This window comes from Ambystoma mexicanum, chromosome 2q (assembly GCF_040938575.1).
Source record: "Ambystoma mexicanum isolate Mex_15411 chromosome 2q, UKY_AmexF1_1, whole genome shotgun sequence".
Classification (NCBI taxonomy): domain Eukaryota; kingdom Metazoa; phylum Chordata; class Amphibia; order Caudata; family Ambystomatidae; genus Ambystoma; species Ambystoma mexicanum.
Genome location: NC_090924.1, coordinates 190396533 through 190421060, shown reverse-complemented (window position 1 = coordinate 190421060; position 24528 = coordinate 190396533). Strand labels below are relative to the sequence as shown.

General features: G+C 43.9%; 1 protein-coding gene across 5 annotated transcripts in view; it reads left to right on the top strand.

Annotated features, from left to right (window-relative positions):
- LOC138569270 (uncharacterized) overlaps positions 1-24528 on the top strand; it is a 754354-nt gene that overhangs the window by 283945 nt on the left and 445881 nt on the right. Inside the window, exon 4 of one of the 5 annotated variants that reach the window (XM_069647108.1) lies at positions 14648-14770. The exons of the other annotated variants lie outside the window; for them this stretch is intronic. Within the exon in view, the coding sequence (XP_069503209.1) occupies positions 14648-14755 (108 nt within the window). The 3' untranslated portion in view covers positions 14756-14770. Of the gene's footprint in view, positions 1-14647; positions 14771-24528 lie in introns of those variants that run through there. 5 annotated transcript variants of the gene reach the window in all.

Below are 24528 nucleotides of genomic sequence, written 5' to 3'. Positions count from 1 at the left end.
AAGTGTCTCCAGTTTTGAAAGCACCTATGTTACTTGGGACTGTATCTCCACCACTGCTAGTGATTGATTATTCACATCGGATTTGAACCCTTGTATATTCGTCATCACTGTGGTTTTTAGTGCCTTTCTCAGACCCTCTATGGATGAACCACAAGTGCCCACTTCCTTTGTCAATTCCATAAGGATCCCAGAATGAACCTGGACTTCTCCTTTTAGCTGTTCAAATACATTTACTAAGGAATTGAGAACAAAGTTCAGGGCCTGCAGGGTAACTTCTGTAATGTCAGGCCATTCTGATTTTCCGCGACTCTTTGGCGGAAGTCAAGGTCCAGCTCCGGTTGCGACATCTGAAGAGGGGCTGATGCCAAGATCGGACTTAAGAGTAACGTTTGATTTGACAGACCCACTATATGGGTGGGGAGCTCTTCCCTCCTGCATCCCACTTAGCTGGTCCGTGGTGAGTTCCCCACCCCTCCGAACTTCCACATCAATTAAACTTTCTTCATTCATTGTCCTTAAAACCGCCATATTCCCCAGACCCTGACTTCTTCTTTTTGGAAAGAAGTCCTGAATTTTTCTTTTCATGGTTGTTGCTGTCACAGTCAGTTCTAGACTGGACAGGATAGATGACCCTGGCCCTTATCTGGGTGCCGTAGTAATCCCACTCATGCCAAGGGTATCCTGAGTAGTAGTTTAGTTGACCCCCTCCTTCGATGAATCCCTCTGCTCATTAGCTTGAGTTTATGGGAATGTTGATTCTATTTCCATTGAGTCTAGAGCATTGGCATGGACTTGTGCCTGGACCAATCGAGAGGTCACATCAATTGGCTGTTTCGCCGCAGACAGACACTGATGTTCCACTGGTGACTGGCCATCATATTCCGGGCCCCTGAGATCATCTGCTAGGGCCCGCTTCCTAAGAAGTAAACAGATGCCATATCGCATCTCTCTGGTCACTATAATCAATATAACGTTGCTTGTCCCTCTTTGAAGTGATTTTACTGCACAGTTCTGTTCCTATAGAGGCAATGTTATTTCTTAGCTCCCAGCGCTCAGTCAGGTCTTCACAATATTGTATATGGCAGACACAACCCCCAAGCACAGTAAACATTATGACAAGCCACGCTGTCCCTCACATCCTCAAGTCCACATTCGCTGCTTGCTCACAGTAATCCGAACTCTGCTCCGCTGTAGGTGCCTGACACCGGTGAACATGCCAAACACTCCCACAGCTCTCAACAGCGCCCCATTTGTGGGGTATAGTTTTAAGGCAGCAAGCTACTCCTCCCAGGATATCATTGGCAAGTGAAAACAGACCAACGAGTCTGTGAACAGTCTGTAACCAACACGCCAAACACTCCCACAGCACTCCCTCCCCAGCTGCATTTGTTCAATCAATTTAGCTTAGTCAATTTATTTGGCATCTGCATTGATTTGCGCCAACAGTTTTGGACGTTTCATCTACCATTGCCATCAGTGTGCCCCATGTGATCTTTTCTCTCCTTGATGCCACCTCATTCAACCTTTGATTGTACAATCAATATAGCACCATCATTATCATTAGTTGATGTGGCTTTCCTTGCAGTACGCCAGTTACGATTGGGTGACATACATAAAATATGTTTCAGTCTTTTCTCAGTTTTTCCTGTTATCGCATTAATTAGCTCTTAACATTTACTTGGTCATATATGCTTGCCAATGAGTCTCGCCTGTATGATAGGCAGTATTGACGAGTACTTCAATCTATTTACCTCAGGGTTGGATTTTTCTCCTCTCTTCATTCTTGTTTTTTGGCCAAGTCTTGCTCTTACTCTTCCAAAGGCACACAGTGGGTGAACATGTGAAAAAGGTAAACAAAAATGTAATACAAATCAGACAATACTAAAGGTAATTCCAATTTTTACCCTATGGCACAATATTGAAAAAGGTGCAACATAAACAATACTTAGGGCCTCATTGTGGAAAACCAAGGTGCTATTAGCACCATGGTCCATGCCGGTAACCTACCGACTCCGCCATGGAGAAAGGGGGAATTACCAGCCCATTACAAGGTTGGCGGGGCGGTAATTCCCCCTTCCTCCATGGCCATTCCCCATTCCCATTTTTGCCCCATAGGGCTCAATGGGAATGGGAAAGGCGCTAAGTACGGTACCGCAAATTGCGGTACTGTACTTAGCACCAAGGTCCCTTTGCGGTTCCCTACTTTAACGGCTGATGTAGACCAGCCGTTAAGGTCAGGTCCCGCAAAGGGACCTCGTAATCAGGCACTAATGGGTTAACGGCGCCGCAGCCTTTTACGGCGACGTTAACCCATTAGCGCCAGGGTCGTAATGAGGCCCTTAGCCACCGTTTGGAACAGAGCAGAGGATAATGATGCATTAGCAGGAGTAGAAAATATTCTCACTGCCACACTTTGGGTCTTTGTGACATCCTCGATCGCCTTTCTATCTCCTGGTGAGTCTCCTTGTTAGTGCCTCTTTCTAAAGTTGTGCTCCCTTTGCCAGGAATGAGCACCTCTGTTACCTCATTGAAACAGTCACCAAGCTGGCTAAGAACTGCTTATAGGTCTGCACAGGTGGGCAGGAACGTGTTCAAACTTGCCCTGTGATTGTCTGGGAACTCCCTTCATCTGCCAAAAGCCCATTACCAAGCATCTTTAATTGACCATCTACTCTGTAGTATTACAACTCAGTGATGCTAGCTAGAGCCATGTGTCTGTCTCCTACTTCATCCCTTTCAGGTCATTCACTGAGGTGAGGTTTTACTGCCCACTTATGGGGACCAGTCCAACACTTTCTACGAGAGGTTCTTCAGCAAATCCTGCTCAGCTCATCTGCTTAATGTCGTTATAATCAAAGATCCAGTGTCTGACTCAAAGGGGGAATCCAATGTTTTGTCCTAGGAATATCCAACACCAACAGTCCAGGGATTGATGCCACATTCACTATGTGGCTCACTACCTCTCCCACTGAATTCATCATTTACTTCACAGACAGGAATGTTCATTGTTATGGACTGAATGCCCTTGCTCACCTTTGCTTGAAAAGAGTGTGCCGCTTGGTTATGTTACCCCAGCATTGTTACTGTTCTCCAGCACTTGGGAAGTACCCCAGGAAGGGTTGTGATAAATCACTCATATGTTAAAAGGATAAGCTGTTTAATCTGAAAGGCCTGCTCATTCAGATCCTTCCAGCCTATGTGTAGGGTACCTTGTTGAATTCTACACTCCATTCAGTGCCCTTGTGAAGATGGGCACAACACACCATCTCTCTTTTGCAATCATGACCCTGCTTTCGCATTGTCTTTGTCTATGCTGTTTATGAAATGTAGTGAAGTGGTTGACATTGCTCCCTCTGATTATAGTGCCAACATCATCATTCTCCTTTTCAGGTACCCCATTAATCAAGTGCTGGATAGATTTGCAAGTGCCTTACCCTACCTGGACAAGACCTGGGCTTCAAAGAAGTGTACCTGTTGACACGCTGATGACAGAGCCCATATGGTGGCCCTCACCCACATTCAACCGTGGGTCATCTTTGTCTCTAGATGCAGCTTCACTCTAGATGTGTTATGTGAATCCTGGACATCCTGGGCTCATTGATACATGAACTGGGTATAGATCCCATTGGAACACTCTTAGTTAAAGGGGTATACTAGCTTTCCAAGCTCTACAGTGGGGGCAAGACTTAGAGCTCATTCAATGTGGCCTACTCAGATGTTTAAATGGGCCATCCTCGAGCACAGCAAGGTCTTATTGTCCATATGCAATTTCTCTGCTGGATAATGTGTGGCTTTCACATGTGTAGGCATCAGGTTTGGACTACAGAGGCACGCGGGATACTGACCTGGTCCTTCAGCACTATTTACATTGGCCTGATGACAGCCGCCTGTCTTTGAATAAAGGGGGCGATATTCCTTAGCTTGGTGTCCCACGGTTCTTATGTCTTGCCATTGGGCATTGACAAACAATTCTATTCCCAAGGGGTGTCTTTGTATATCCAATGTATGACCAAAACTGGCTCCCTTGTAGTGCCACCCTTCCATTCCTTCCCCAAATTCTGTGTTGATAAGTGGCTGCATGATTATGAGGTATCAACCAGAGTTTTGCGTCACCCAGGGGCCTCTCAATTGTTTGTTACAATGACAAACCCATTCTGTGCAGGTCCTTCATCAATCCTTGCTTGCTGGGTACATTGGGTAATTGTGGAAGCAGGTAGTGGATGCTCCTGCCTTTGGAATTCACTTGGCTTAAAGTATCCTGGGCTTTCTGGAGGTGCCAAGCCAGATGGCATCCTATGAACAGCATACTGGCTTGCCACCTCTACTTCTACAGCATATTACCATGGTCCGATTAAGTGTGCCTACTCATCTGTGCAGGACGCTTCTAATGTGCATGTTGTTGCCCTCTTTATCTTGCCATGAAGTGTTGATTTCCAGGAAAGTCCTACAGGGAATCTAGATTTGAATAGAGACAAGAGAATGGATATCCGCCCCTTGTGGTAGCCTGCATGCACATCTTTTTGCTCACACGCAGTTTGGTTCAACTGACAGAGCCCTTCTGTTTTTTGTTTTTTACAAGTTAACTTTGTACGCTCGTCGTTGGCTGTGTACGTCCAAGTTCTGGTCCCAGATGTGCATCCAAGTTGTCTTTTATAGTTTGTTTTCACTTGGAATCAAGTCCACAATGTCACTGGTGTTGGGTGGCTGAACATAGGGTTGGCTCCAAATTATCAATATTGTTATAATTATAATAACCAAAGTCACTTTGCGCTTTGCGCGTGAGTCGTGATTTCATCTCTCATAAGCGTGCAAGCTATGTTTACAGCTCAACTCTCCTGCATCAATTTCTTTTGTTTCTCGATTCCCATCTGTGTCCTGAATCGTTCCCCCTCCCCTGCGCAAGTCAGATCCAAAGGGCCTTTGGATTCGTAAAAGAAGAAAACATGAGGAAAATGGAGAAGTGAAGGAATGCTGTGCAGAGAAGTCGCACTACTACTCTTGCCTCCTCCACCCAGCATACTGCTTCATCTGTCCAAACGTACTCATGACTGGCGTCTGGGAACCCCAGCAACCTTGATGAAACAAATGCTACACCCATTGGCTATGGACCATGTTATATTATGTCTCAGAGTGGCAAAGAAATTGCAGACTTACCCTGTGTGATGCCCACATGGACTTTACGTATGAAGCAGGCAAAGGCGAGGGGTTATTTAAAAGTATAGCTTGTTATGTTATGCAGTTTTGGTATGTTAGTGATTTTTATAACTCACATGCAGCTGCCACAATGCATTTTCACAGTGCTGAGAGGGACCGAACTAATAAGGAATGTGTGGAGGAGCAGCTGCATGCCTCTGCAGGAAACCCTGCCCCCTAACTCCCATATGTTGGAAACCTGAGATTGTGCCGTGTTTAACACCAGCAGTTGTGCCAATACCGCAACGTGTGTTCAAAAGAAGATACCCGTTGAAACAACCCTACCAAATGTATCCCGGAAGTGATGAGATGACAACCTAAGGGATGAGCTCCCTGAAAGAGTAGGATAAAGAGCAAAGAAAGAAGCTAGTGTTGACGCAAGAGACATGTACGATGTCCGGGGATACTAGCTGAAGAGGATGTATGGATCCTACAGAAACTAATGATGAAGTAAAGAAACAAGAGAACCTTAAATACAAAAAAGATTACATGTGCACAAAGTGCTACAGAGAATCAATTGTTCAATAAGTGTACAGATGCTGAAACACAAGCAGACTAAGTCATCATAGAAATTGGCTACACGTAATTAATAGAATGCAGGCAAAGCCACCATTGTACAGAAGCTGGACATCGGTATCATGAATTTAGTAAGCCAGGACCCATGAAAAGGGAAGGGAACATTTTGTTGCAGCAAGACTAAACTTATTCATGGAGCTGCATGGCGAGGTTGTCTGGCCTGATATCAAAACTGAAGCAGCCAAGGTCGGCTATCTATTCTGGAAAGTAGCGAACGTGCAAAGATGAATCATCCCTTCTTAAAGTGCAAATAAAAAACACCAAGAGTGCCATGTTTTATTCATTTAAAACATTTAAAACCTACAAAATGGACCAAATATTGGTCTCCTGTCACGTGAGCCAAGGAAGAAAATAGAGTTTGGACTTGGAGTCCCAGAACACGATAGTGAGTGCCTGCACTCCCCTGTATTGAAAAGACAAGGATACTTTTGCAAGGCCAAGTTCAAAGACAATCTTCATGGCAGAAGGCTTGGGTGATGAGAGATGCTGGGCTAATTGGGAGGGGAGGTAGTGTCATGCCCCATCTCCTTGCACCTGGGTCTGGGCTTACATGCTGCTAAGTGAACCGAATGTTGCAGACATGGCACAAGTGTGCCAACCAATTGTAGTGGTCCATATAACAAAGGACCTTATAGTTTGAAAACCAATGAGATACAGTGTAGCTAATGTTTCTGAAGATGACATGTTTTAGATATGTTGTCCACCTGACAGTGGGCAGCCAATCACAATCCTAGTTCCTATAGATAATATACTTAGATGTTCCCCTTAAGCCTATCGTAACCCTTAGGAGGTTTTTCATTATTTGCCACATAGTGTGACGTCAACTCTGATGTATTTTTGATATATAACCTTTGTTTTGTGAAAAGATCACTGAGAGAAATTGAGCGTGCGTCCGTTGATGCTCTTTGTAACTCCCTGTTTTAGATAATTGTTAATAAAACAGTACTTTGCCATCTTCCTGAGTTGGTTCGGTTATTTGGATGTGGAGTTATTCTGCCATTAGCTGGAAGATCGCAGAGTTTCCTGTGGAGAGCGGCCAAATAGAAATAAACTTGCAAGAAGAATCAAGACGGTGGGCAGGTCCCCCTTTGAAGAAATCCCTGCCCAGTTTCCACGGGCGCTCTGCGGACAGAATGCAAAGTGGTCGGATTGAAGGAGGAGTCGATACCGAAGGCCTCGAGTCAATTAACGAATGGTGAGTGGACTAAGGGGAATGGCAAAGTCAGGTGACGGGATTGTGATCATTTTGAGTAATGGGAAACAATTGTAGAGATAAGAGAGACTGCATAAAGATTCCTAATTCAATGGAATTCGAAGGACACATTTCAAACTCCAGTTGGAGTAGGGTGAAATATAAATCACGTGGTCAGGACTGCATATGGTAATGTCTCAAACCCTGTACAGGGTAAAACAAGTAAAGACGAGGGAAGAGGTGGTCAGTGTTTTATAAAGTGTACATGTCTAAATGTTGTCTGTTGAGTAAAATATCGAGGAACAATAGAAATTGTGAAGAGTTGAAGAAGTAACTGTGGGTAAAGATAAAGGGCCTGATTCATGGAAGTGTTTTATAATGGCACAATTCCATAGGAAAACATTCCATGAATCAGGCCATAAGTGTAGTAAAAAGATTTGTGCCAATCAAGTTATTGAAACAAGAGGATTGAGCAGCAATTCATGGTGGTTGCTCAAATTTGTTGTTTTAAAACATTGAAAAAAGTAGTAATTTAAGCCAAGGTAAAAGAGTTATTTAATGGTCTGCTATGTATCGATAGTCAGTGGATACTTGTCATTATGGGGGATACTCCTCTCATGCACCATTGCAAGACACTGCCAAAACATGTGCCCAAGCTCAAACATTACAGTGCAGAATAGGTAAAGAGGATAGCAGATAAAATGTTCATGCCGTGGTCACAAGGGGATCATTGTCAAGAACGGTATTTGCAACACATGACCACATACTTGCACGCTGTGTACACAGGGAAGAAATTAGAGAAAAGATTACAGATTTTAGAGCTTTGGAAGATGTATCAATAAAAGAGAGAAGACCTGCCACCTGAGGAGTGAATGCTTAAACAGCATAAGGGGGAAGATGTTGAGCCTTCAGCGCCCCTTGCCTTGCCTGAGGCAAATAGTGTTGCTACGGAAGAGATAGGAGTGTATCCTTTAAATGAATTAAAAGCAGCAACAGGGTATAGTAAGCTGATACATGAACCCCACTGCATACAATAGCGATGATAGTCCGGAAGAGAATAAAAGAAGGAAAGAGATTTATACATTTACACAAGATAAGGAAGAAAAAAGTGAGAGGTCAAATTTGTTTACAGAGAGATTAAGAGATGGCAGGGAGAAAAGGATAATGCTGACGCAGTAGGTCTCTTACAAAACGAATGGATGGGAGGACAGATATTACAGATGGGAAAAGTATTGAGAAGGTTAGGCAAAGAGAAGATAAGAACGAACAAGAAAGGAAGGATAAGGAATGAGAGAAAAGACTGAAAGAGGATGAGCAGAAAAGGAAAAGCAGGGAGAGACGAGAGCAGATATACCAGGAGGAGGAAGAAAACATTGAAGAACGGGCAGAAGAACAAAGAAAGTACGACAATAGACAGAGAGTGATAGAAGAAAGGGACATAAAGGAAAGAAAGAGAGAGGAGGAAGAAGCACAAAGACTAAGGGATGAAAGATTGCAGAAGTGAAGAGAAGAAAAGGAAAGAAGGGAAGGAGTAAGGAGAATAGAAGAACGAAGGCAAGAGGAAGAAAGAATTAGAAGGGATGCAAGAAAGTGAAAGGATGTAAAGAAGTAGAATGAAAAAGGAGACAGCGTGGGTTTGATGCCGATCTCATTCATAAAGAACAAATGAGGCCGAGCCCAGAAATGCCATGGGACAGAGTGGAAGAGATTCTTCCGATAAAGGAAGTAGCAGTAGCAGTATCTAGAGTAGCTCCTGAAGAAGAAAGATTTGATGCTGATCGCATTTGGGAAAGGATCGATAAGGTCTATCAACAGTTAAGACAACGCAGTGAGTATGGAACTTGCGGGAATGGTGATTGATCCCCGGTACCTCAATTACGAAGTGCGGAAGGAAACTTGTTTAGTGATGAATGCAGGGCATTGTCTTTGAGCAGACTGAATTTAGACAAGGGTGATGGGGATGATAGTCACACTAGTTGGGGCCTAGAAATGTCAGACAAGGAAAGAGAGCCTGGTCTTCGGGCGGACGGTGGGCATGCGTGCACCCCTGAAGGAAGCCCGCAAATGAATAAGGAAGTGAGATGGTCACATCTGGAACAGCCTAAAGATAGAACGCCAGATCCCATAGCATATCCTGAGCGTCCCCGAGGACGATCACATAGTGAGAAGGAAGAGTCTCTACCATATTTAAGCAGGTTAAGGTTGGTACCAACAAGGAGACAGACAGGGATGATAATCACTGTCATGGATAGACTAATAGTGGGATCCGACTATGAGATGGGGTTCACACAGTTCCCCTTATTGAAAAAAGGGGGAGCAAGACTGCAATACATTCCATGGCCACAGATGGACAATGATAACTTAAGATGCAAGCTTCCTAGTTTGACTTCGTCTGTTGGGAAATTGATATACGAATTAGAGAAAATGACAGGAGGAAATACGCTGGCCAAAGGGGACATAAAAGGTTTCCTGGCAGCCATTCTTGGAGTGAGGGCTGATGATATATTCAGAAGAGCGGGATATTCAAGTGTGACTGCACAAAACACAGTGCATGATGGAGCGCCATTTAATAATTGTAGAGCAGTCGCTTAGAGGGCACTCAGGGTACAATATTCGGACACATCAGAAATGGGTGCAATTATGACATATAAAATAAGGAAGATGAAGACCCTATTGCTTACATTCAGGATATTCAGGAGAAATGGCAACTTGAAACTTGCGCGCTGTGTGAAAAGACATTGGCATTATTTTACCACAGTTTATGACAGACATTGCCTGAGCCACTGCAGAGGTAGATGAAAAAGCAAGTAGGGATGGAAGCGAAGCCATGGACTGAGATACAGTTGACAATAGTGCACCATTGTCGGTTATTACAAGAGAAAGTGAAAAGAAAAATGAGAATAAGAAGATCAGGGAAGCCAAGTTAGTTCAGAAAAATTTATCAAAATTTGATATAGAAGGGGCCGTACTGACAAGCGGAGAAGGATTGGGAATGTAAGAAGCAATAGGTACTTCACATGTGAATAATTCACGCCCAATGTACCAAGGTGGATATAGGTTTACGCCGCAAGGCAGAGATATGGGTTATAGAGGAAGAGGAGGGAGATTTCAGAATGACCATGGTGGGTTGCAAAATACACTGAATGAGAACCACAATACTCAGGCAGGATATAACCATGGAGGGATTAACAGGAGGTTTCCTCCAGTATGTTGGAATTGTGGAATGACAGGACATATTGCACACTTATGTGGGAGCCAACGGAATGTACAAAATGGCCAATTTTCCAGAGGGAGGACAGCTTATCCTCTGCCATGCAGCACACAGCCCAGAGAGGGCTTTGCCCAAGATCACACTTCTTATCAGGTAAAGGCACTGCAAGTACAGAAGGTGCAACAGCAGGGACAAGTACAAATGAATCCGCAACAAGGGCAGTCGCAACAAACCCCTGTGCAGACACATCAGTATGCAAACACAGGACAATTATTGACAACTAGGATAGGAGGTGTCACTGTGGTTAGAGGAAATCCTTTCACAGGGATGGGGATGAGCGTGTATCCACAATAGGACAGCTCACAGGGTGGCTTAATGTGTTCAGTACTCTCAGTGACACCAGACCCTCAAGAGGAGCCAAGGGTCGATGTGACGATATGCAGCAAATTTTCTTGTAGACACTGGAGCAACCCGATCGTGTATACGAGAGGGAAAATATCCAATGTCAGGTATTGCCATGGATGCTCAAGAGTTCTCTGGAGCTACGAGTTGAGTTATTTTTACTTATAAATTACCATAGGAGTATGTGACATGTCTGTTCCTTTGTTATATTCACAGCAGACACCGGTTAACATTTTAGGAAGAGATTTCATCGAAACTAAACATGACAATTTCATTTATGGACCAAGGAATAGTGTACTCCACTCCAAGAATACACTATTTAAATGTGGGAGAGTTCATGCTGGCGGTCACAGGGCAAGTGGCTCTGCGAGGTGTTCCAGTAGATCCAGAGATTTTTCTATATGGAGTAGGCATTTTACTGACATAGCTCTCTGGCCTGGTAGGAAAAAATTGTGAGAATACCTGATGAGTTTTTATTTAGACCACAAATACCTATGAATGAGGAGGGTGGACAGACTATTCCTATAGAGCTAGAAGCAACTATAGTACAAAAAGAAATGGGAATGCTCGAAAGAGTAGACGATGAGGGTAGACCATGAAGAAAAGTGATAGCTCTTGAGGAGGGGTACGGATTGACTGACATAACTGATGACAATATTTTCAGGGAGGACCAAAGTGATGATGAAGTAGTGTTCTTCATGAGTATTACATACTAGATAAGGATAGAGAAAAGGGAAGTTCCACAAAGAATGGTGATGATGCAGCAGCGACCAGCATTCTTTCAGGTGGTTCTTGAAAAAGTGCTGAGTGCCTTATGGACCACAGGCCCTTATGATGTAGGTTTATTGAAGGGGATAGGGGAGGTTAAAATAAAATTTCAGCCAGTTGCAATTTTACCCCATGCAAAACAGTACCCCATGTCTCGAGAATCTGATGAAGGTATATTTCAGACTACTTTAGCACTAATGAATCAGGGGATTCTGGTGCCATCAGAATCATCATGTAATACCGCAGTGTATCCAATTAAGAAATCTAAAGGAGGGTTGGTTATGTATCCAGTTTTTGAGACCTCTTAACCAGATTGTAGATGCTGAGTTTCCTTTAGTTCCTAATCCGGCGACAATATTGTGTAGTATCCCAGTAGAAGCTTGATACTTCACAGTGATCGATTTGAAAAATTCTTTTTTCTAGATCCTGTTGCATAAGGACTCCCAAGACTTGCCTTCATTTAGGTTTCACCAAAAGGCACTAAAACATACTAGGCTGCCTCAAGGGAACTGTGAGTCCCCATCAATCTTTAACAGAGACATTGTTAAGTAGTGAGCCAGAGACAAGAAGGTAAGGTATCCAATAAGATGTTATTGGTACAGCACACCAGTGGTTAATCGGTTTGGGTGCAACCGGTCTTTTCTCAGCCAATTAGCTTCAGTTAAAGTTCGTAAGGCAAAACAATAAAAAGGGGTTTCACAGGCTGCTCGTAACACCCGAACTCAAGGATTGCAATATTTCCACAAATGAAGTTCGTAACGTGTAACTCAAAGTTGCAGTATTCCAAATGAATGCAGTTCATAACGTGGAAAACACAGGAATGGCAGCCTTTCTTTCCCCAAAACGGCCATTCGTACCTCGAAAACCCCGGAGTAAAATCCTCCTTAAAGCAACATTAATGACTCAAGCGTTTTTATTCCACACGCCCAAATGGTTCAGAGCTTTCTTTTCCCCGCTCTGCTGCAGGTTCCCGGACCCACCCGTTCTGCGCTGGCCTCGGGCTGGAATTCAGTAAATAAACAAACTTTCCTTTTCACGCTGTTGAGACTCCTTTCTCGTCAGACGCCTTCATCTGCTGTGCAGTCGGATTTGACTGCAGGACCAGTATGGGGAACTCCGGTGAGATTTCCTTTTCCCTATAATACGCCCACCGATATGGGGTACTGGCCTCGTACCATTCCGAGCCCACTCCGTCAGCCTCCTTCCTCCAAACCGAGAGACCAGTTGAGTTGTTTTCCGATGCTTTTAACCCCGATGTGCCTCCTCCCCAGCAATTAGCATCGGGTGTTTCCAGCCCTGGGCTCCTTACACATGATGCTAATTCACCTCCTCCCAGCTTCAACCTCACAGAGTTAGCCTTGGTTTTAATCCCCGACTGCCCGAAACCCCCAGTATAGGGAAACATGGTTTTTCGTCTTCCTTGTATGATTTCTTTTCCCATTTTCTGGCTTTTGTTTTGATTATGTATTCGGTGGGGCATTCTGGGATATGTAGTCTGTGTCTCTTCTTCTTCCCTCGTGTCTCTTAGATTTAGCTTTGTTTTGTCCAGTGTAATAGTTGACTGGTGGGGCATTCTGGGATATGTAGTCTGGGTTTTTTCTTGTTCACTCGTGTCTCTTAGACTTGGCATTATATGGTCCGGTGTGATAGTAGACTCATACCCCTCCCTCCTGCTTTGTTCAGTAGTGGCCGCTACTGTTTCCCCATCACAGTCATACAGATAGATCTAGGCAATATCAATCTCGAAAGTGCGGTGATACAATACGCAGATGATCTGTTGATTTGCAGTAAAACAGAGGATGAGTGCAGACAGGACTCTATGCAATTAATGACTATTCTAGAAGACAAGTGATATACGGTGGACAAAGAGTAGTTACAGTACTGCCAATTAGAAGTGTTATACATAGGTCAGTTGATTTCACATGAAAGAATGAAATTGACACCTGAGAGAGATGAGGCAATCATGAAAACATCAAAACCAAACACAGTGAGACAGATGCAACAGTTTTTGGGTTTATGCAATTACGTTAGAACCTCTGTGTTTCAGTATAGTACGTACACAAGGCCACTTCTGCAAGCATTAAAGAAAGCACAAGTTGGTAAAATAAAACTAGAATAGACTAAAGAAATGGAGGAAGGATTTGAAGAATTGAAAAAAAGCAATTTGTACAGCCCCAGTTTTAGGAATTCCCAATTATGGTGAGGAAACTAGAATAGACTAAAGAAATGGAGGAAGGATTTGAAGAATTGAAAAAAAGCAATTTGTACAGCCCCAGTTTTAGGAATTCCCAATTATGGTGAGGAATTGTATCTATTTTCACACACAGATGGGTCAGTAATGACAGAAGTAGTTACACAAAGAACCACACTGGAGTACAAACCTTTGGCATATTACAGTGGGATTTTAGACCCTGTTATGAGAGGACACTTCCATTGTGAACAATCTTTGGCAGCCACCGCATTTTCCAATTGACAAGTCCACAAATATTGTCATGGGCCGCTCTATGACCCTTTTCGTGGAGCATGCTCTATTTGCCATTCTAGAGAAACCCAAGGGCACATTGACTTCAGTTTATGAGGTAATGATTTCAAACCCAACTATTAAAATTGTAAGATGTAAAATAGTGAACCCTAGCATGTTCATTGCTGAACCCGTAGAAGAAGGTGATCATGTGCATGACTGTGCCAATTATGTTGAATTTTATAATTATAAACCCCCTGTGAAGAAAAATGCTTTAGCAGGAGGGGAGATTATATTTATTGATGATTCTTTGAAAATTGATAAGACTAGTGGGGAAAGGCATCAGGCGCAGCTGTAGTAAGACACAGATTAAATGGAGAATTCGAAGTAGTAGCAAGTGCAAGGATACCATCTCATTATTCAGCGCAAGCAGCAGAATAAATAGCGCTTATTGTTGCCCTTGACAAACATGAAGGGCAGGAAGTGACGGTGTACAGTGACTATGTCTATGTGACATCAACCGTACACACAGGGTTGGCACGTTGGAAGAGGAGGGGCTACCTCCACACAGACGGCTCTGCAGTACAGCATGCATCCTCACTGGAGAAACTCATTAAGGCACTACAACTCCCAGTAGCCATAGCAGTCATTAAATGTGCAGCGCATACTAAGCAGACAGATTGTATCTCTTGTGGGAATGAAGCCATGGATGTAGAAGCCAAAAAGGTTGCCTATTCTCCTGCCCTGTAGGGTTAGGAGTGATGCCTAGAGTGTAGCCAAAACCTTAGGGGTGAGATGCATGATTATTTGACATATATGACTACCAGTATTTCTTTCATTTTAGATCAAGTCAAGCATCAGTGGGGTCGGTCTAAGAACACAGAAGAAGATAATTCGGCAACCAATCCAAGTGAACTACTACAACCACCTAAGTTATATGTTGGGGACATAGTCCTGATAAAGAATTTTCTCCAGGAAGTGGCATGAGCCACGTTTCCATGGCCCATTCTGTGTTGAAGAAGTGTCCCCTTCTGCAGTTAAGGTACAAGGAAGAAGAACTTGGCTCCATTTAAATGATGTGAAGATTTATAAAGGCAAGACCCTCCCTCTCACTGTTGCTGATTCAGAAGCAAAACAAGAAGAAGAATTTCTGGGTATGCAGACCTGATCGATGACTAAAAAGAAGGACGATAAAGCAACGAGTGATTAACACGTACTTTATTTGGACTTTATTTGGACTGGAATTCAATAGACACTCCTTATATATATATTTTAGCAGAGAGCGCGAACCTACGATTCAAAAGATACGGATGATTTAGTGAAGGTAGATTCTCAAAATTAAAGTGACAGATCAGAATGACAAAATGACACTTTTACAGCTTTGAAATGACAGAATGAACACACGATTTCTATGATGCAGTTCTGGACAGGTTCAAATGTGTTGAATCAGATTATTTTAAACTAAGAGATGGGTTCTGCACAGTTCTAGCTGAGTACTCACACTATAAATTTGAAATAGGCCGTCAAGATCTGGTCAGGTTGGCTGTGGTTCTCTCGCCACGGACGGTCTTTAGTACCGGTTCTGCTCACAGCGATCTGGTCTGGGTCTCTGGTTCTGCTGGTCTGGATCAAGTGGATTCTGGATACAGCACTGCTTTCTGGGTACTGGCACAGGGTTCTAGGCCAGAATCAAACAGCTCAGCCTGGCTGTTTGAATAATTTGCAAAAGATTTTGAGGCCTGCTGAAAAGTTCTGAAGTCTGGATTCTAAGTTCTGGAGATGGTCCTTCTGGATATTGTCTGGTCCGGCAGAGTGCTTAGCAAGAAAATGGAAAATGAGTGTCTTGCCTGTCCAAAGCAGTCTCTTTTTATGTGTTTTGAAAATGGGTGTGTGCGTGGGCATAACTAAGCCTGCCCCTCACAACTTATCATTGGCCAAGCTCTCCTCTCTCCCTTGATTGGGGGAAGGAATGGAGTGTCATCAGGCATTAATTTTATGGCACACAGAAAGAACACTCCCCTTGTCAATTTGCACACAAATCTATTTTTGATCCAAATACATATTTATCTATGTACCATTTTTCTAATATTATATGTCCAGTAAACATATTTTCTGTAGCACCAAACCATCCGATCCCTGTCTTTGTAAGATGTCGTGTCCACTTATGACAGAATTCTGCCCTTTTCATCAAGAACACAACCTCTAAACGTTTCCAGAATTTACACAAACATGCACAAGGAATATGGGCATCAGATGATAAAGTGTCAGATTTTTAACATACAGACATTCAGAGTAATACCTTATTTTCTGCTACTAGCCCCCAGAACATACCACAGAGTCCTAACACCTCTTAAAATGTGCACAGAAAAATCACAAGAATAATGAGATTAATTATATAATTTTGACAAGTCCGTACTATGAATTATCCATCTTTTTAAAATTATGCTCTGGCCCAGAGGGGTGTGGTTTCCCAAAGCACATGGTGGAATTTCTGGTTTGTCCACTTCCTCCAACTCAAGTTGCTCACAGAGGCACTGCTTCTCCCAGTTTCTCCCAAGAGGAAGCCATTTACGACCCCCCTAATTTAACATTTGCCTGAGCTAAGGAAGGCTCATTGTTCTGTTTCCCTGCTCCCAGGTGCTCCTCCCCTGATTCAATCAGAGAGGTGTTGGGGAGAAGCTGGACCCCCACCAGGGCTGTGGGGCCCATCAGTCATACCCTCACCAGCTATGGGAGACCCCAACACCTCCCATATGGCCCCCAGAAATGCAACAGAGACCCCAGCAGGCAGCCACATGTTCCAAACTGCGTTTATTCCTGGGCAGCAAAAAAAGTAAAAAATACGCAGAGCATCGTGCACATCGAGAGTTCAGGCGCCGTCTCCCCCGGGGCTGGCTTGCAAGCCAGCTTTGTAATCACACTGCAGGCTGACCTCACAGAATTGGATCAGCTCCCAGAAACCTATCTCCTCCTGTTATTGGCTGCTAAGTAATAGGTTACCTATGCAGCCCTTATAGAGAGCCTGATAATTGGACATTAGAGTTTTGCGTCAGTGGGTTGGTTTAGCTGTGCCAGCCCACCATTACCTAATTTTAGCTTGTTGCATTATGAATTTGTTCCCATAACTTTTTAGCTGAAGCAAGCATTTCGCACCTGAGCTCTGAGCGCTCATTGGCCAGGGCTGAGCCATTCTTGTTACAGTTATGTTTCAAATGTTGTGCGAGTCTTTGCGAAAATGTCTTTTGTTCCCAGAAAGAAAAGAAAAAAAACACACTGGGCTTTGGTGCTTTGCCGTGGCTTACTCGCATTAGTGGAGAATTAAGAAATGTTTGTCTGCAGAAAGCAATGTTATCTGACTGCGTGACCTTGGCTGCTCGTGGGTTTGCGAGGAGTATTGGTGAAGGCATCTGCAGCTAGTGTTCAGTGAGAGAAATTAACTTGGCTGTAAATTTCCTGAAACATGGCTTTACACTGTGCAATTAGACCATGTTAATTCATATAGGCATTTGCAAGCCTTTAAACAGGGATTTTTGTGTTTGTAGATTCTGATATTGCTGCATTGATTGTAATGTAACATGGAAGTTACACTTTTGGTGAAGTGGGTGTCTTTCAGCATATTTGTCACCCATGGGTGCGCTGGGGCCTGGTTCAAAAGATAAGTGCGCTCCTTGTTCTTCCTGCTGTTCTTCTGTATATGCGCCTGGGGTGAGGTGGCATGGGTTTGATCTCGAGGGGGGGCATGGGTTTGATCTTGATTTTCCCTCTTCAGAGGTGTAATCTCCTTTTGGTGGGAACAGCAGAAGGCAGCCAGGCCTGCGAATGCAGTGGCTGAGCAAGTTTCAACTCCTGTCGGGGGTAGTTGCCGGGCAGAATTCAATCTCTTCAAGCCAGGCTTCAGCCAAATGTCACTTTTATTCCCAGTTTTTCTTCATTCAAATCAAACTTACAATTTCTACACAATCAGCTAGAACGCTGATTCTAAGTTCAAAACTATGACCTTTAAACAGCTGCAACCTATGTGACACTCAAAAGTAGGTCACTCATTTATTTTAAACATTTCGATTTTAGTGGTTTTAAATCCAATTTCAGTTAAGCTGCTGACATCCACAGCTCAGACAGTTTTGTTATAAACATTGTTTTGGGCTCTTCATCTTTCCATATTTTGTATGCACACAAGACCACATTCTGCCAAATGTCTGCTGGTGTTCAGTGAGATTTTTGAATATCTTGCAATGTTTAAAATAGGCATTTTTAGCTTGCATTTCAGAGAAACAAAGGTGATTTCAAGGCGCTTTTTGAGCTAACCGGCACTGCTGTTTTTCCTTTGGCACCACATTTCACTCATGGGGCTTCTGGCCCATCACGCTCGCACTGGTGGGTGGCAGGTCAGGCGACCATTTTGGTGTGCGCAAAAACTGCCTGGTTTTCCTGGATTCTGGCGCAATGTGGGCTTTTTCGGCCATCTTTGATTTTCTGAGCCCACAGCCCCAAATGTTGCAGCATAATAACTCGAACATGGGTCAAAACCCCTGACAGAGGTACAGAACCTCAAGTCAGAGAACGCAGCATTAAAGCAGCTAGTTCTATCAGGTGATTCCGCAACCAAAGAAAATTGTAATATTGGGAGGAATAGTGGACAAGTATGACGTTTCTTCCAAGACTCTCCGCGCCTTCCTTGATTCGTGTTTAGTTCACTTGACTTTCAAGCCCTACTACTTCTCCACTCCTAGAGCAAAGGTGGGTTTTATGATCTCACACCTTACTGGAAATGCATGCATTGACTTGGGCAACCCCCCTAGTCAATACAAGCGACGCTATCCAGGATGACTATGATGGCTTTGTGAGAGCCCTTAAGGAAATGTTTGATCGCCCAGAGCAGGTATATAGTGCTCAAGAGAGAGTACTCGAGTTTCAACAAGGGTCCCAGGATATGCTTCAAACAACTTGTGAAAGAAGCAGACTGGTCTCCAGAAGCTAGTTTTACACTCTTCCGAAGGGGGCTGAACGAAGAAATAAAAAATGAGCTAGCTAGGGTGGCCCGACCAAGCTCCTTCCAGGCTCTTATGGATCTATCCTTACAGATAGATTTCCGAATCCAAGAAAGAAGAGCAGAGAAGAGGAAGTCTAAGGCAAGTTTTCAAAAGACCATCACAGAACATGCCCCTAGAGCAGAGTCTACAGTTCCTTCTACCCCGGACCCAGAACCTATGCAACTAGGAATCTTCTGTGGACCCATTACCCCTCAAGAAAGGATGCAACGAATCCAAACTGGTCTGTGCATGTATTGCGCCTCCGATAAACATCTTGTGAGAGAATGTCCCATTGCTCCTCCACGACGTTCGGGAAACGCCAGCTCCCGATCCTAGATAGAGCACAGTGTCGAGAGAGAGATGTTTGCTCCACATCAATTCCATCCTTGAACTCTCCTGTGTAACCTTGTGGTTCTTCAGGCCCTACTATCGCTTTCCAAGACAGAATCCTACCCCATCCTGGCATTAGTTGACTGCGGAGCTATGGGCGTATTTCTAGATCAAGATTGGGTCACTGCTCATAACATTCCACATGAAAGCCGAGTATCAATGCAACCAGTAGAGGCAATTGATGGAAGGCCTCTTTCCTCAGGACCCATTACCCTTCAGACTAAAGAGATTCTACTTTCTATTAATCACCATCAAGAGAGAATCAAATTTGACCTCATTAAATCAGCCCATTATCCGATGGTTCTTGGAATGCCCTGGCTGCAGAGGCACAATCCTTACATCAACTGGGCAGCCGGCTCACACCTTCTTGGATCTGAATATTGTATGGCTCACTGCCTATCCCTGGATACCTTACCAAAGCCTTCTAGAGATTTTCAAGAGAACCAACAAAGTCCAGTCACCGTTTCTAACATCGTCCAGATTCCCAGGGCCCTTAAGCCTTTTCTGATGTTTTTTCGACCACGATAGTTCAAGCTCTCCCTCCTCACAGGCCAGAGGATTGTGCCATCGATACCGAACCCACAGCTGTGATTCCTTTCGGCAGAATGTTTATATTATCTGAACCTAAAAAGAAGGCTCTCCGAGAATACCTGGATACTTACCTGGAAAATGGCACCATACGCCCGTCCAAATCTCCAGCTGGTGCTTCATTGTTCTTCGTTCCAAAGAAAGATACCAAAGAACTCAGACCATGTCTGGACTACCGTGGTCTAAATCAATGCACTCTCAAGGACTGTTATCCTCTACCCCTCATCTCGGATATCCTGGAAGCAGTCAGAGGTGCAGTAATCTTCACAAAATTAGACCTAAGGGGTGCTTACCATCTCATTTGTATAAAGGAAGGTGACGAATGGAAAACAGCCTTTAGAATCCCTTCATCCATTTTGAATATCTGGTCATGCCGTTTGGACTTGCTAATGCCCCAGCAGTTTTTCAACGTTTCATGGATAGGGTGTTCTCTGACATGCTGTTCCTCTTCGTTATCGTCTACCTGGATGACATCTTGATCTACTCCAAGATCCTTCTAAGGCATGAAGAGCATGTTAAGGCAGTCTTACAATGATTATGTGAACACAAACTCCTAGCTAAACCCGGGAAATGCCTGTTTCACGTCACTTCTGTTCATTACCTAGGATTTGTCCTTAGTCCAGAAGGAATTGGAATGGATCCTTCAAAGGTAAAGGCCATACTATCTTGGCCGGCTCCCACATCTGTGAAACAGATTCAATCTTTCCTGGGACTTGCCAATTTCTACCGAAGGTTCATACCGTCCTTCTCTGAAATTGTTCAACCGATCATTGCTCTCTTGAAGAAAGATGCTCCATTTCTCTGGTCTACAGATCAAGACAAGGCATTCCAACGATTAAAGTAGAGTTTACTCAAGCCCCCATCCTGGCTCAACCCGATATTAACCGGCCATTCCTAGTGGAGACGGATGCATCCAATTACGCCATAGGAGCAATACTAAAACAGGAATTTGAGGACAAATTGGAGCACCCCATTGCTTACCTTTCACGAACCGTGGCGCCCAGTGAGACTCATTATTCCGTCTTGGAAAAGGAACTGCTAGTCATCCGCCAAGCCTTCACAGAATGGCGACATCTACTCCTGGGAGCTAAGCATCCAGTCCAGGTCCGTACGGACCATCGAAATGTTCAAGTTCTACAATCTTTGTAGTGTAGGAACAGTCGGCAGGCCCGTTGGGCCTTCTTCTTTGCCCAGTACCAGTTCCACATCCATCATGTCCCTGGATCACAAAACATAATTGCTGATGCCCTTTCCAGATGTCCTGACTATGAAAACTCTGAGGATCGGACCTTTCCAAAGATGTTTCCTCACACGATCTTTGTTGCCCAAGCACTCAACCTCCTGGAGAATATCCAAGGCCAAACTCGACTTTCGGACCTCTGGAAGGAGCACAAGAGAAATAACAGATGGAATCTCACAGCTAAGGACGAGTATCTATTCAAAGATATTCGCTTAGTCATTCCCACTCCTGGACTGAGACAAAGAATCACAAGTCTATGTCATGATACCTTACATTCTGGACATCGTGGGATAACCAACACTCTCCATCCAGTACAAAAACAGTTTTGGTGGCCCAAGATGAAGGATGATATTAGGATCCATGTCCAAACATGCACAGTTTGCAATCAGAACACACATGATAATAAGAAGCCATCCAGACTCCTACTCCAACCAGCAATACCAACAAGACCCTGGGAATTCATTGCCACTGATTTTATCGTGGAATTACCACCCTCTAGAGGCTACAAAACAATCATTGTCACTATTAATTTGTTTACTCATAGGGCTCATTTTACACCCTTATCCAAACTACCTTCGTCATCAGACCTTGCCGGAATTTTCCTGGAACACATATTCCGACTTCATGGGTTACCTTCCAAGATCATTTCAGACCGTGGACCTCAGTACATATCTCAGTTTTGGAAGCAAGTATGTCGTATTCTGGGAATACAACGTGCCTTATCCTCTGGCTATCATCCACAAACCAATGGAGCCACGGGACGTGTGAACCAGACTCTCGAACAATAGCTACGATGTTTCGCCACCAAAGTTCAGGATGATTGGTCTCTCCTAATACCTATGGCTGAATTCGCCTATAACAATTCAGATCATTCAGCTATCAAGACCAGTCCCTTCTTCTGTAGTCAAGGATTCCATCCATCTGTCCTACCCTCCGTACTCCCATATCCTACTCCAGTACCTGCAGTAGACTCCTGGATCGAAAACCTCATCACAGTACATAAGGAGGTTAAGGAATACCTAGAACGGGCCCGAGAAGATGTCAAATGTTATGTTGACTCTAAAAGAAGACGAGGACCTTCCTATTCAGTAGGAGATAAGGTATGGTTATCCTCGAAGCTCCTCCCTCGACACCTGCACCCCAATAAACTGGCTCCCAGATACTATGGTCCCTTTTTCATACAAGAAATTATCAACCCAGTGGCCTTTTGACTTCGGTTACCTGAATCTTGGAAAATAATCCATCCAGTCTTTCACACTTCTCTGTTAAAGCCTTACATTCAGTCATCCTGAACAGCTCCTAGATCTACCGCTGTTATTGTAAATGATCAACTGGAATACAAGGTTTCCAGGATTTGTGACTCAAGATATCGACATGGTCAACTACAATATCTGGTTGAGTGGAAAGGGTACCCTTCCAGTGAGCGTACCTGGTAACCCGTGTCAAACATGAATGCTCCCAGATTGGTTCGACGATTTCATCTGATCCATCCGGGCAAACCCGGAGGAGCTGGTTTACAGAGGAGGCATACTGTCATGAACCGTCGTCTACGTCCTTTCTGGACCTCCTGGTCCCTGACTCGCAGGGGATTACATGCAGTTATCCTTCCAACATGGCCGCCCGGAACGGAATGCTCCGGATCAGTCTATGTGTTCCACGCTGCTCATCCTACAAAAGAGACACACCCCCGTGGCTCTGCGCACGCTGGACGCCGAAGATCGGCGTTCGGGTCTATACAAATCCCAGACCGTAAAGAAGAAGAAATCCCAGAAGGTTGCAAGTACACAACAGAAACAGGTGAGAAGGGGAGAGACTTGTGACACTCTCTTCCTTCCATTGTTCGTCTACTGTAAAACCTTTTGGCTGAGAAAAAAGTTAATGAAAGCTGATCTAAACTACCCATCATTTTGCGCTCTGCCCCTCTTCTTCAGGGGAGCTGGTGCTCTTGTCCCTACAAAGGTCGGTGAGATGAACCCATCCTCAGTGATCTTCAACCTTGACCGCTGTTGGTGTTGATTATGTCACTGTATGCAGACCAGTAAAGCCTTCTTCTTTCCACATTCTGATGTGATTTTTTATAAAAATCTTGTCTCCAGGGTAAAGAAGTGCTGCTTGCGGAAATTCCCTTGACTGCTTGTCACTGTTTATTTCACTTGCTTGCTCTGTTCATAATCTTGGATTTGTCTTTTGGGATAAACAGGCAAGCAATCTTGTAAATTCTGTGAGGTACATATGAAACTCCACCCCCAAGATGTAAGAAGAAGAGTTAGCAGCAGAAATTGTACGTGCAGTGATATAGGCACATGGATTTTCGGGACGGTAAAAATTTAATGAAGAGTGAGATGATGGTCTCCTCCCAGCGAATTTCGCAAAGCAAAAAGAGCAAGAGGCAAGCATTGCAACTATGTCTTACCAAGCATCAGTGTTAGCTTAGCCAAGTGCGCTTTCAGTAAGTCATGTATTCTCTCAGCCACACCGTTGGCTTGTGGACAGTAAATGGTACATAGCTTGTGCTGTATTCCCAGAAGGGCAGTTATTTCCCCAATCAAATCATTTGCAAAATGCTGACCATTGTCAGAGCGAATTTCGTTTGGAATCCCACACCTTGGAAATACCTCTGTCACCAAAAATGTTGCTGCTGAGCTGGCGTTCCTTATGAGCACAGGGACCAGCCTCAAGTCAACGTGAAAACAGACAAACCACAGTAAGCATGTATCTGTAAGAGGTACATCTGTCTTGCATATCAACATAGTCTATATGCAAGTGGCAGAATGGCCCTTCCATTTGTATTAATGTTCCTTGTATCACTCTCACAGTGTGTCCTGATAACAACCTTTTGACAAATCATACAGTTATTTGCAAATTCAGACACATATTCATGTAAATTTGGCACAAACCTATCCCCGCTTATCCCTGCAGCCACATGCTCTTTCGTTACATTTGCAGGGAAGTGAAGCAGTTCCAAGGCCAACATCAACAATTGTCTTGGCATTACCACCTTGCCGGTGCTGTCTTGCCTCCAAATCAAATCTATTGGAGACAGAGAGCACCATCTTTACTTCCACAGCTCTTTTTCCTCATTTGTTGCTTCTCTCTGTAATTCTATTATCTGCACTACCTGTGTTGAATTGAAGCCCTCTGGCAGTGCATTTTGTTCTTTAGTTGTTTTAATCAATGCTATGAATGTTATTTTCTCCTTTTCACCAGGGGCCAGCTCATGTGTCCCTTTTGGCAACTATGCTGCTTCTTTTGCTGCTGTGTCTGCTCTTTCATTATCCAATGAAATAAAATCTTGCCCACCTGTATGGGCTTTGCACTTTGTTATTGCCAATTCTACCAGGAGTCCAATTCTACCAGGAGTGGTAGCATTTCAAATAATGAACTCAAAAGTGCTGCATGTTGTACCAGTGTGCATGCCTTCTCTTTAATCCTCTCCTTTCCCATCTCGCTAGTCTTGATTGTACTGTAGATGTTACG